We start from the raw sequence: 12590 nt of genomic DNA on the forward strand, positions 1-12590 counted from the left end.
ATATATATATATATATATATATATATATATAAATATAGATAATATATAATATATATTTATTTATCTACATATATTTAATAATTACGTTAAAATATAATATATATATTATAGTATTTTATTTTAGAAATATTGCATTGAGCTTAAAAATATAATGCAGTTATTTTTTATTTATTTTTTTATACTTAAATATATTTAAAAATAATAATAATAAAATAAATATTTATATAATATAAAAATTTAATTAAAAAATAGAAAAATATATAAATCTACATAAATTATCTGTATATAAATAAATATATTATAATTATATATATACATATAAATATATAAGAGAATTCATTTATATATAATATTATATATATTATTTTTAAATACGTAATAAAATAATATGTTATTTTTAATATGAATAAAATATATTTATATATAGTTCTTTTTATATCATCTTTTTAGCCATAAAAAAAATCTATTCATGATTCATGTATTTTATAAAAGAAAAATATATATTTATATATATATAAATTATATATAATAAAAATTATGTATTATTTATTTTAAATATATTATATTTATTTATATATAAATATAAATTAAGTAAAAATAACATCATTATATATAATATATTTTTATATATATTATATTAAACCAATAAATATTTTTATGTATAATAATTTATATTTCTATTATCATTTTTTTTTTTTTTTTTTTGTTTTTTTTGTATAATATACAAAATTTATAATTCATAAAAAAGTATCTGAAATGAATAAATTATAATTATCTATTTAATTTTATAATATTATATATATATATAATAATATATTTATAGATTAATTTTTTTTATAACCCACAAAATAAAATATTACATATGAATATAATAAATGGGGATTTTATTTATTATTATTTTTTTATAAAGAATAATAAAAAATATTTATTATTATATAATATTTATTATTGTAATTTAATTATTAATTTTATATGTTTAAAAAAAAATTTCATAAATTCAAAAACGTAAAAGGAAAAAGAAAAAGAAAAATGAAAAAAAAAAATTATTATAAATTCAGAATAATTAGGAAAAAATATTTTTTCTAACGTTTCTTACAAAAAAATGAAATGTTTCGTTCCTTTTCTTTTTTTATAAAATTATTTATATTTTATAAAATAAAATATTTTGTTACTATTTTATTAAAGAATTATTTTGAACAAATTCTCTTCTTATTATTAATATATGTAAAATTTACAACCTGTTTTTTTTGTTTTTATTTATTTTACCCTTTTATAGGATAACATTTTATAATATATATATATATATAAGAGAAAGTTTTAGGTCTTATCATTATTCTTATATTTGTTATATTTTCAAATTTTTTGTTTCTTAAATAATTACAAAAAAAAAAAAATAAAATAATATAATGAAATGAAATAATAAATAATTCAAATAAATAAATAAATAAATAAATATATATATATATATATATATATATATATATGTTGCATGGTTTTGTTGTATGTACAATAAATATGTTTGAAAAATGATTGAAAATAAAATATGTAAGAATAAAAAAAATATTTAAAAAAAATCAATATTCAACTTGTGATATGGGTGTATAATTATAAAAATAATTAGAAATATGTACATTTTTATTTTTTTTATGGTACCAATTAATATATGGTAAATTCCATCCTTCTAATTCATCATCATAGTTTCTTCTATCTCTTAATGAATAATATCTACACATTCGTATATATTCAAATCTGGTTTTTTTGGCTTTCATTCTTGAAAATTGATAATAATGAATTTTTGATATTTTATAATTCATAGCTTTTATTAAATTTATTTGTAATAACTTTTCTAGTGTTAAATCGATTGTTCTAACATAATAATGATGATATGATAAACATAACCAAACTAATTTTTTATCTTTTTCTAATATATCAAATAATATACCACCTTTAATTACATTTTGTATATGTGGAATTCTTAATTTTTTTAAATGATAAGATACTTTTTCATTAAATTTTTTTTCATTAATTTTTATTTCTCCTATATCATACATATATATTTCTTTTAATTTCCTTTTTATATCTTTTGGTAAATAATTATAAAAAAAAGGTGTTTTATATCGTAAGTATGTTCTTATAATACATATCATTTTGTGTATTTTTTTTTGGTTATAATAATCTTTTTCTTCCTTAAATATCATATAATTATCCTTTAAACTATCACAGAGTGTTACTAATAATTTCTCTATAATATAAAAGTTTAGAAAATTTTCATCATCCAAAACTATATAGGAATATAATAATTTGATACATTTTATTGGGGTTATATTTATTTTAAAAGATATTTTTTCAGCTATCTCTGTATTCATCTTATAATTATCACCCATACTAACCTTTTCTTTTTCTGGTTCTAAAATTTTTGTTTTGTTCAAAGATGAAAAAGATGAATTCATTTTTTCTTCATCTGATATATTATTATATATATATGTATGAATCTTCTTAAATAATTCATGATTCATTCTTGAAAGTAAAGTTAAATAGAAAAATGTATCAACAATTATATCAGGATTTAAGTTAGATCCATGTTTTATATAACCAATTATGGTATCTATTATTATATGATTTTTATAATTTTGTTTATACAATGTTTTTAATATTAACAAAACTTCTTTATCTTTTATTATAATATATTTCATTTTATTATCTTGTACATATATTTTATTTAATATATTAAAAAGGATGAAAAACAATTCATCGTTTAATGCCATCACTTTATTATACACATTACAAATATTAAATATTAACTTACTATTCTTATAATTGATAGAATCAATCTTTTTACATAATTGTATTAATTTATCACTCAATAAGGATATCATATTAAAATCTCGAATATTTTTATAATAAAAGGATGTAATATATATAAGTATATTATTTACTTTTTTTTCTATATCATCAATATTTATATTATCACAAAGAATATCTTCTTTATAATAATCTTTTATGTATGCATCTTCTTCATCATAATTTAAATATGAATGCAGATAATTATCCATCACATCTGTGCTCACATATTTACTAATAACATTATACAAACTTTTTTCACACTTAAAAAAAGTGCTCCATGTAAAACCTATATCGAAAACATTTTCTTTTTCTCCTTTTTTTTTTTTTATATCAAAATTTAAAGAGTTAGATGATATATCGTATTTATTCTTCATATGATCAATAATTGATCTTGTTTTATCATCATATTGTTCTTTATAATCGTTTTCTTGAACATTATTAGAAATCTTATTTTCTTCAACAACAATATTATTTTTAATATTAACATATGTATTATTACTGTTATCATTCATATTACCTTTATCGATGCTTGAAAAATAACATGAATGATTATCTTTCAATCCATACAATAACCTCACATTCTTTAAACATTTCTTACTATAATTCAAACGCTCATAATTGAGCCATTTATGCCAAATCTGCTTTGTATATAAATGTAGCATTTTAAAAGAGTAATTATCTAATCTATAATATTTATGAAAGCAAGATCATCCGTCATTTTATCTAAACATTATTATTTATATGTCAGTGTGAAGCAACTATACCGGAAGAAACAAAATAAAAAATAAAATACAAAATATAAAATATAAAATATACATATATTTTATTAAATTTTATATTTTTATTCTTGTGAATATAAATATATATATATATATATATATTTTTCTATGACGATCCTTTGTTTTTTTCTTTTTTTATTTTAAAATCTATCCCTATATATAAAACCTTATGTGTGTCAATATATTACATATATATATATGTATATTTATTTGTTTGTTTGTTTTATTATTTTATTTATTTATTTATTTATTTATTTATTTATTTTATTTTATTTTTTTTTTTTTTTTTGTAAAAATGATAAGCCTTTCATTATATTTAAATATAATTTAAAATATGTGAAAGCTCAAAAATTAAAAATTATCATCATGAGATAAATTCGGGAAATTTATATATATATATATAATATTTTTATTATCTTTTATTTTATTTTATTTTATTTTATTTTATTTTATTTTATTTTATTTTATTTTTATTTTATTTTTTTTTTCTGCCCTTGAACTTATTCAAAAATGAATTGGGATGAAAAAAATTACAAAAATAATTTCGATTTAAAAAAACAATTACATAATATATTTTTTATCCTAGGTTTAGTTATTCAGAATATACTTGTAGATAATGATTTCTTAGAATATGTTAATATAAATGATATATATAAAACATTATATCATATTTTCAAAACTAGATATTTAAATATACTTAATACACATTTAGATGGCTCTCATACTGAGAAAAATGAAAATAATAGTCTCTTGCGTGATGATACGGACTCATTAAAAAAAGGTAATGATAATATAAGTCCCCTTATAAATGATGATAATATATCTGAACATATTAATGATAATATTATTGGTTCTAATAAAAATAGCGTATTATTATCTTGTCAAAACAATAAACCATTTTCATATAATAATAAATCTATAAATTCAAATAATAATATGCCAGAAAATTATCATGAAACAGATAGTCCGGTTCAGAATATCACACCATTACATATTGAAAATAACTTCTTCTATGAACAAATAAAATTAAAATTTGAAAATATTTTCTCCTATTCTCCCCAAAGAGAAAAATATAATAATTTAAATTTTATACAAATTAATAATTTAAAATGTCTTAAATATGCAATTAGTGCTTGTATTTATTCAAACATAAAAATATCTGGTAAAAGTATATGCTTAAGAAATATTTTAAATACCACGCATTTTTTTATATCCCTACTAATAAATGATAATAATTATTCTTATCATCATCATCATCATAAAAAAAAAAGAAGTAATGTTTATATAAATAGCCTAAAGGATACTATTTGTAATATTAATAAATATGAACCTATTATTAAAGAAAATATTTATCAAGAAAAAGAAGAAAGCTTAAAAATGGAAAGAATTGCTTTATTTTCATCTTCATTTAAACTATCCAATAATATTACAAAATATGCCTTACTATATGAATTAATGTTTATAACTAGATCACCATATATTATAAATAAATTTCTCTTATCGGTATTCAATGATGTATTGTGTATACCAAATATAAACAATAAATATGATGATACTGTTATTGTATTTTCATGTATCCTATTTGTTAACCATTTTTTTTATCATATTAATCAAAAATCGAAAGAGACAAAAAATAATTCATTCCATGATAAAAATAGAATTTTATACTTAAACCAAGTTCAAAAAATTATCAAGCTCTTTCTTCTCTTATGTCCAGATAATCAAATTGAACAGATGGATAATATACGTCGATTTACCAAAAAAATTGTACAAATGTATTCTTACATGTATTAGTTATGACAACATAAGATATAAGTATTATATTATATATATATATATATATATATATATATATAATATATTAGAAGAGAAGGACAAATATATTATTGTGTGAAAAAAAAAATGTCTTCTACATTTCAATTAAATATTAACTCATCTTTTTTTTTTATCATGCCTGTTAATGTAATATTTATATTACATTATGTTATATTTTTATTTATTTATTTATTAAATTATTTATTTGATATATATATATTTTTTTTGAGTATATATTGTTTGTTTTTAATATATTTAAAAGTGGAACAAGAATATTGTTACCACATTTTATTTTATTTTATTTTATTTTAATTTTATATTTTTTTTGTCATATAATATACTTTCATTTTTTGTTAGAATTTTTAATTTATATTAATTAAAATAGACATGATAGAACATACAATAAAATAAATACTGTTATTTTATATTGTTTTATATTTATTTATATCATTTTATATATATATTTTTTTTTTTTCTTCTTTTTTTTATGTTATATATAAATTTCTTATTATGAAAAAATTAATTACCATATATAAATCATTGTTTTATTAAATTAATTTTTTTTCTTTTATGAAAAAGATATGTGTATTTTTAAATAAAACATGATATATATTATATTTTATAAATATATACATATATAGCCTATACATTTGTTTATATATATAATGTTATATGGGACATGTAAATTTTGATCCCTTTAAATTATACTGTACGAATATATTATATAGAATGACATAATGTGTATAGTACATATATCATTATTTGAATGTTCATCAGACATATATTTTTCCCCTCATAAAAATAATATATTATAATGTAATATAATATAATATAATATTATATAATAGAGAAATTACCTTAAATAAATAAATATATATATATATTTATTTATTTGTATGTACATTTTATTTTTTTGAGACCCATAAATTTTATCCATCCTTTCATAATGAACAAATTAAATTTTGAAAAAAAAAAAAAAAATGGGAATACTAGTGAATGTGAAAAAAGTCAAGATTCTGACGATGAAATAATGGTAGTTAATAGAAAAATAAAATCTAAGATTTACCTAACTCCAGATAAAAAAAAAAAAAATGAGGTTAAAAATAATCATCAAGTAAAGAAAATGTATACTAATATATTTCAATCAAATGATAATATCAATAATAAAGGTACAAATCTTCGTTCCATAAAAAACATGTCTTCTTTTCATGTTCATAAAAAAGATAATAAATTAAATAAAAATGTAACTTCAATTATTATAGACCAAAAAGTTAAAAACGATATGAGCAATTCAAGTAAAAAAAAACATGAGAATAAAGCAACTTTTGAAAAGATCATGAAAAAAGAAATAAATAAATTAGAGAATGATAATAAAAAAGTAGATATATGTGAACCATATGTAGAAAAAAAAGAAAATGAATTAAATAATAATAAAATATATATTTCTGATGATATGAAAAAGGAAGTGGTCAAAAATAATCATAATAATAATTATTCAGGGGATCATAATATTATTAACGAAATTAAAAATAAAAATATAAAAAATAATAATAAAGATTATAATGATTATAATACCTCATATGGTGAAATAATAAATGAGGAAAATGTTAAGTGTGGACAAAACAATTCTATCAAATATGTAAACGAACAAAATCATAATAATTTTTATTATAATTCTGAAACAAATAAAGATGATTCTTATACATTAAATGATAATATATCAACAAATGAAGACAACAGCTATATAAATATACAAAGCTCTTCTCTTATAAAATTTGATGATTTTGCCCTTGAAGAAATAAATAAAGAATTAGAAAAGATTATTGAAGAAGAAAATGACATACAAGAAAAATTAATTTATTTGACAGATAAAGAATTAGATATAACGATAAAATTAAAAAATATAAAACACAAGAAAAATATACAAGAAATAGAAAATAAAAAAAAAGAATATCAAGATGAATATCCAACATAAAATATGAAAACCAAATAAAATAATACTAAAAATATATAAAAAAAAAAAAAAAAAAAAAAATTCGAATAAATATATATGTGATACACAAGGAATATATTTACAAAAACCCAAATTTGATTTATAAAGAATAAAATACACAAATGAAAATAATTATAAAATTTGTTTTTTTTTTTTTTTTTTTTGTTTTTTTTTTAAATGTCATAATTAATCTTCTTTATCATTATCTTTGTTATTTTATTTAAATTTATAAAAAAGCAGAAAATTTTTTTATTTTTTAAAACACATATTTCCATAGGAGAAATATATATTTACACGTATATTATATACATATATATATATATTCATATATATAAATCAGAAAAAAAAATATATGGGTGGAAATATATATATTACATATATATATAATACTATATTATATACGTTTTAATGACATTCTTTTTTTTTTTTTTTTTTTTTTTTAAATATTTATAAATATATATGTATATTTTAGTGATTTTAAAAAAAATAAATTTTTTTTTTTTTTTTCTTTTTTTAAAATCTCTAAATAACGAATTATTAATTTCTCCATTTCGAAATTTTTAAACAGTTTTATTATTTTAAATAAATTATAATATAATTATATATATATTATATATATAATATAATATAATATTATATATTATTTTATTTTTGAGATATATGCCATTTTTAAAAAAATTCGTTATATTATATATTATTATATAACAGTAAATATATATTATAACAATGTAATGTTTATGTATTATGAGTATATATATAATTATATTTTTGTTTTCACACGATAAGATGTAAGGTAATTGTATATATTATATTATATAATAATAATAATATTTTTAAAATATGCATATTTTATATAACATTTAACTACTTAGAGTTATTATATGTATATATTATACATAATGCATATATAAAAATATATATATATATATTTATATTTATTAAAATCAAAGCAGATATAAACATTTTCATATATATAACTTGTCAATTACTAAAAACGAGGAACATAAGTAACTTTTAAAGTAATTTAATAGTTTCTAGACAAATAAAAAAGAGAGAAAAAAAAAAAAAAAAATGAGAACATAAGAAAATGTATTTAATTATATTATCATAAAGAACAACAAAAAAAAATGTACTTATATAAAACAAAAGACAGCAGCTAAAGAAGTAAAATAAAAGAAAATTTTATTTTTTATATTATGTAGAAACATCAAACTTTATTATAAAATATGATATAAAAATAATTTATAACATATTATATGTATATATTTAAACATTTATATATTTCAATTATTTTATTTATTTATTTATAATTTTTTTTTTTTTTTTTTTTTTTTTTTATTGTGTAAGCATAAAAAATAAAAAAATGTAATTACATTTTAATTTTATGTATAAATAGAAAAAAATGAAAGGTAAATATTTATGCTCTTATTAAGTACAAGTAATAATTTTAAAAAAGTAAAGCCTGTGAGAAAATAATTACATATATATATTTGGTGACATTCATAAGAAATATATATATATATATATATATATATATATATATTATATGTATATATGTTCAATATGTACATATATATAAGTGTATGCATATATACCTTCATCTAATGATTTTTTTAACATCATTTTTATCATTATTAGTATAAAAAGCTGTAGTGTCAATTATGCATTAATTATTATGGAATGTTTTTTACAGTTTTATTATCTTGTTAAATTTATACATAAATATAAATATATACATAAACAAATTTTTTTATATGTATTTTTTTTTTCTTTTTTATCTTAAAGTAAGGTAATTAATATTGTCCTTATAGACAATTTACAACTAATAGAATGGTTATTAAATAAAAATTCGTATTAAGTAGGAACAGGAAACAAAGCTAAAACAACAACACATATATATATATATATATATACATATATATTTGTATTTATATAATATCCTTTCAATTATGTCCAAAGATAAGAGAAATCGGTTTACATCCAATTCTTTTGATTCTAGCAACGATGAAAGAAAATTTAAGAATGTAAATAAAATTTATAAATCAAAACATGAGGAGAATAGTCCCGATGGTGATTCATATAAAATAAATAATAACGAAAAAGAAAAAAGTAAAGAAAAATTAAAAAAAGATCAAAAGAAAAAATCTAAAGAAATTTATAATTCATTTAATTCTCCTAATTCTACTAGTAGCGATTCGGATGAAAATGGATTACATCTAAATTTTTCCAACGGATCAAGTAATATTTTTAATATATATGTTATATGTAAATATTCGTAATATATATGTAACATGTATATGTTTTTAGAAACAAAAATGATATATATATATATATATATATATATATATATATATGTGTATATTTATATGGATTTTGATTTTTTTTATTGTATAGGTTCGAGTAGTGAAAACGGATTTAAGATACTACGAACAGAAGAAAATGAGGATAAACTTCTAGAAGAAAGAAGAAGAAATAGAGAAGCATTAAAAGAAAAATTAAAAAACATGGTTAATGAAAATGAACAAAATAACAAAGAGAGTGAAAAACCAGAGAATGATCAGATAAAAAAAGATTATAACAATGAAGCTTTTTTGATAAGTGAAAATAAAAATGATGATGTTATAATAACAAATAATATACCATCTAATCCATCATATGTCGAGCAAAAGTAAATGAAAATAAGACATATCAATATATATATATATATATATATATATATATATATTCATTTATTTATTTATATATTTTTTTTTATGTTTATTTTATTTTTATCAGTGATGCGGCCTGCATTTTTGCACCCAACAACGATGTTATTGAAGATACATGCTCATCACTCTCATCAGATCATGAAATTGTAGAAGAAAAACAAAATAAAGAAAAATCAGAAGCAGTGAAAGAGTGTAGTGATTTGTATAGTGATTTAAAAAAAAAAATTGACGAAGAAAAGGCCAAAATTAGGTCCTTTATAATCAAACAGAAAGAATTACATGAAAGATTAAAAATGGTAAAAAAAAAAAAAAAAAAAAATTAATTATATATATATATATATATTAATATAATTATTATATATACATATGTGTATATTATAATTTTTCTTTATAGAATCTGGATGACAGTTTATATGTGAATAAAAGTAAGGAAAATGGAGATACACATAATAATTTAACTAATAAGAAAAGCCCCGTTGAAAATGAAGAGGATGAAATGGAAGAAGATTATGATGACGATAATGATGATTTTGATATGTTTTCCTGCGTACAAGCAAATAAAAAGAGAAAAGTTGAAAAAGTACATATAACTGATTATTATACAACAGGAAATAATGCAAATTTGTCAGATAACTGGAATGATTCAGAGGGATATTACAAGGTTAAAAAAATTTATATATATATTTTATAAATGTTTTTAAAAAAATATCTATATATAACCATATGCATATATAAATATAATATGTATATATATATTTTTTTTTTTGAAGGCTATGGTTGGTGAAGTTATTGATAAAAGATACAGTGTTGTTTGTGAACTGGTGGGGAAAGGTGTTTTTTCAAATGTATTAAAGTGTTATGATATGGTAAATAAAATTCATGTAGCTGTAAAAGTTATTAGAGATAATGATATGATGAAGAAGGCTGCAGAAAAAGAAATATCTATTTTGAAGAAGTTAAATCAATATGATAAGGACAATAAAAGACACATCATTCGTTTATTGAGTAGTATAAAATATAAAAATCATTTATGTTTAGTGTTTGAGTGGATGTGGGGTAACTTAAGAATAGCCCTAAAAAAGTAAGAAAAAAATAAGATTAAATGATCATATGCATGAGAAAAGCGTTGCAACATTTTATATTAAAAATGTGATATTATAAATATTTTTTTTTTTTTTTTTTTTTTTTTTTTGAAAGGTATGGAAATGGACATGGACTAAATGCAACAGCCGTTCACTGTTACACAAAGCAATTATTTATAGCCCTAAGACATATGAGAAAATGTCGAATAATGCATGCTGATCGTAAGTACACATTTATAGTGCAAAAAAAAAATTAAAAATTATATGTGTTGATATAAATGTATATACATATATATATATATATATATATATATATTTCATTTTATAGTAAAACCGGATAATATTCTTATTAATGAAAAATTTAACGCCTTAAAAGTTTGCGATTTGGGAAGTGCAAGTGATATATCAGAAAATGAAATTACGTCATATTTAGTTAGTAGGTTTTATAGAGCACCTGAAATTATTTTGGGTTTTCGATATGATGCTCAGATTGATGTTTGGTCAGCTGCTGCAACTGTTTTTGAATTAGCAACGGGGAAAATCTTGTTTCCAGTAAGATGATAAAAATTATTGATATCATTTACAATATTAATGTTGAATATTATGAATAAATTTTAATATGTTAATACATATGATAATATTCCTGTATATATGTTATACATATATTTTTTTTTTTTTTTTTATTAGGGTAAATCAAATAATCATATGATAAAACTGATGATGGAATATAAGGGCAAATTTTCACATAAAATGATAAAAGGTGGACAATTTTATTCTCAGCATTTTAATGAAAATTTGGATTTTCTTTATGTGGATAGAGATCATTATTCCAAAAAAGAAGTTGTTAGAGTTATATCTGATTTGAGACCTACCAAAAATATAACATGTGATTTATTGGAGCATCAATATTGGTTAAAGGGTAAGTGAAAAAAAAAAATATATATATTATAACCAAAAATTATATGTATGTGCATGTATTTTTAATATATTTTATATGTCAATGTGATATTTTAATTATGACATAAATTATGTTGTTTATCAAGTTGGCATAAAATGGTAATATATATATATATTTATTTATTATTTTTTTTATTTTTAAATTATTTTAGGAAATAGTCCTAAAATGCAATTTTTGAAAAAAAAAATAAAACAACTAGGAGATTTACTAGAGAAATGTTTAATTCTAGATCCATCTAAACGATATACTCCAGATCAAGCTTTACAACATCCATATTTAAGAGAATCTATTCATTTTTCAAAAACTCAAAATGAATAAGAAAGGAGGAAATAAAAGGATTTCTTTTTTTATATTTTTAATTATCATGTAATTGAACTATAATATATATGTATAAATAAATATGTGAATATA

General features: G+C 17.7%; 4 protein-coding genes across 4 annotated transcripts; 3 read left to right on the plus strand and 1 right to left on the minus strand.

Moving 5' to 3' along the window:
* Positions 1–1574: 1574 nt before the first annotated feature.
* PADL01_1112500 (conserved Plasmodium protein, unknown function) lies at positions 1575–3506 on the minus strand (the record flags this gene model as incomplete). The annotated part of the gene is made up of 1 exon (XM_028682580.1): positions 1575–3506. One exon carries the CDS (start codon positions 3504–3506, stop codon positions 1575–1577), a length of 1932 nt encoding a protein of 643 aa, XP_028538844.1.
* Positions 3507–4133: 627 nt separating this feature from the next.
* PADL01_1112600 (conserved Plasmodium protein, unknown function) lies at positions 4134–5417 on the plus strand (the record flags this gene model as incomplete). Its single annotated transcript, XM_028682582.1, has 1 exon — positions 4134–5417. The coding sequence occupies one exon, from the start codon at positions 4134–4136 to the stop codon at positions 5415–5417; it is 1284 nt and encodes a 427-aa protein (XP_028538845.1).
* Positions 5418–6384: 967 nt separating this feature from the next.
* Positions 6385–7413, plus strand: PADL01_1112700 (conserved Plasmodium protein, unknown function; the record flags this gene model as incomplete). Its single annotated transcript, XM_028682583.1, has 1 exon — positions 6385–7413. One exon carries the CDS (start codon positions 6385–6387, stop codon positions 7411–7413), a length of 1029 nt encoding a protein of 342 aa, XP_028538846.1.
* Positions 7414–9380: 1967 nt separating this feature from the next.
* Positions 9381–12497, plus strand: PADL01_1112800 (serine/threonine protein kinase, putative; the record flags this gene model as incomplete). Its single annotated transcript, XM_028682584.1, has 9 exons — positions 9381–9669; positions 9826–10099; positions 10207–10435; positions 10534–10800; positions 10910–11220; positions 11337–11443; positions 11550–11773; positions 11909–12140; positions 12331–12497. The coding sequence occupies 9 exons, from the start codon at positions 9381–9383 to the stop codon at positions 12495–12497; spliced, it is 2100 nt and encodes a 699-aa protein (XP_028538847.1).
* Between the last annotated feature and the right edge of the window lie 93 nt (positions 12498–12590).

Source organism: Plasmodium sp. gorilla clade G2 (genome assembly GCF_900097015.1).
Source record: "Plasmodium sp. gorilla clade G2 genome assembly, chromosome: 11".
Classification (NCBI taxonomy): Eukaryota; Apicomplexa; class Aconoidasida; order Haemosporida; family Plasmodiidae; genus Plasmodium; species Plasmodium adleri (nom. inval.).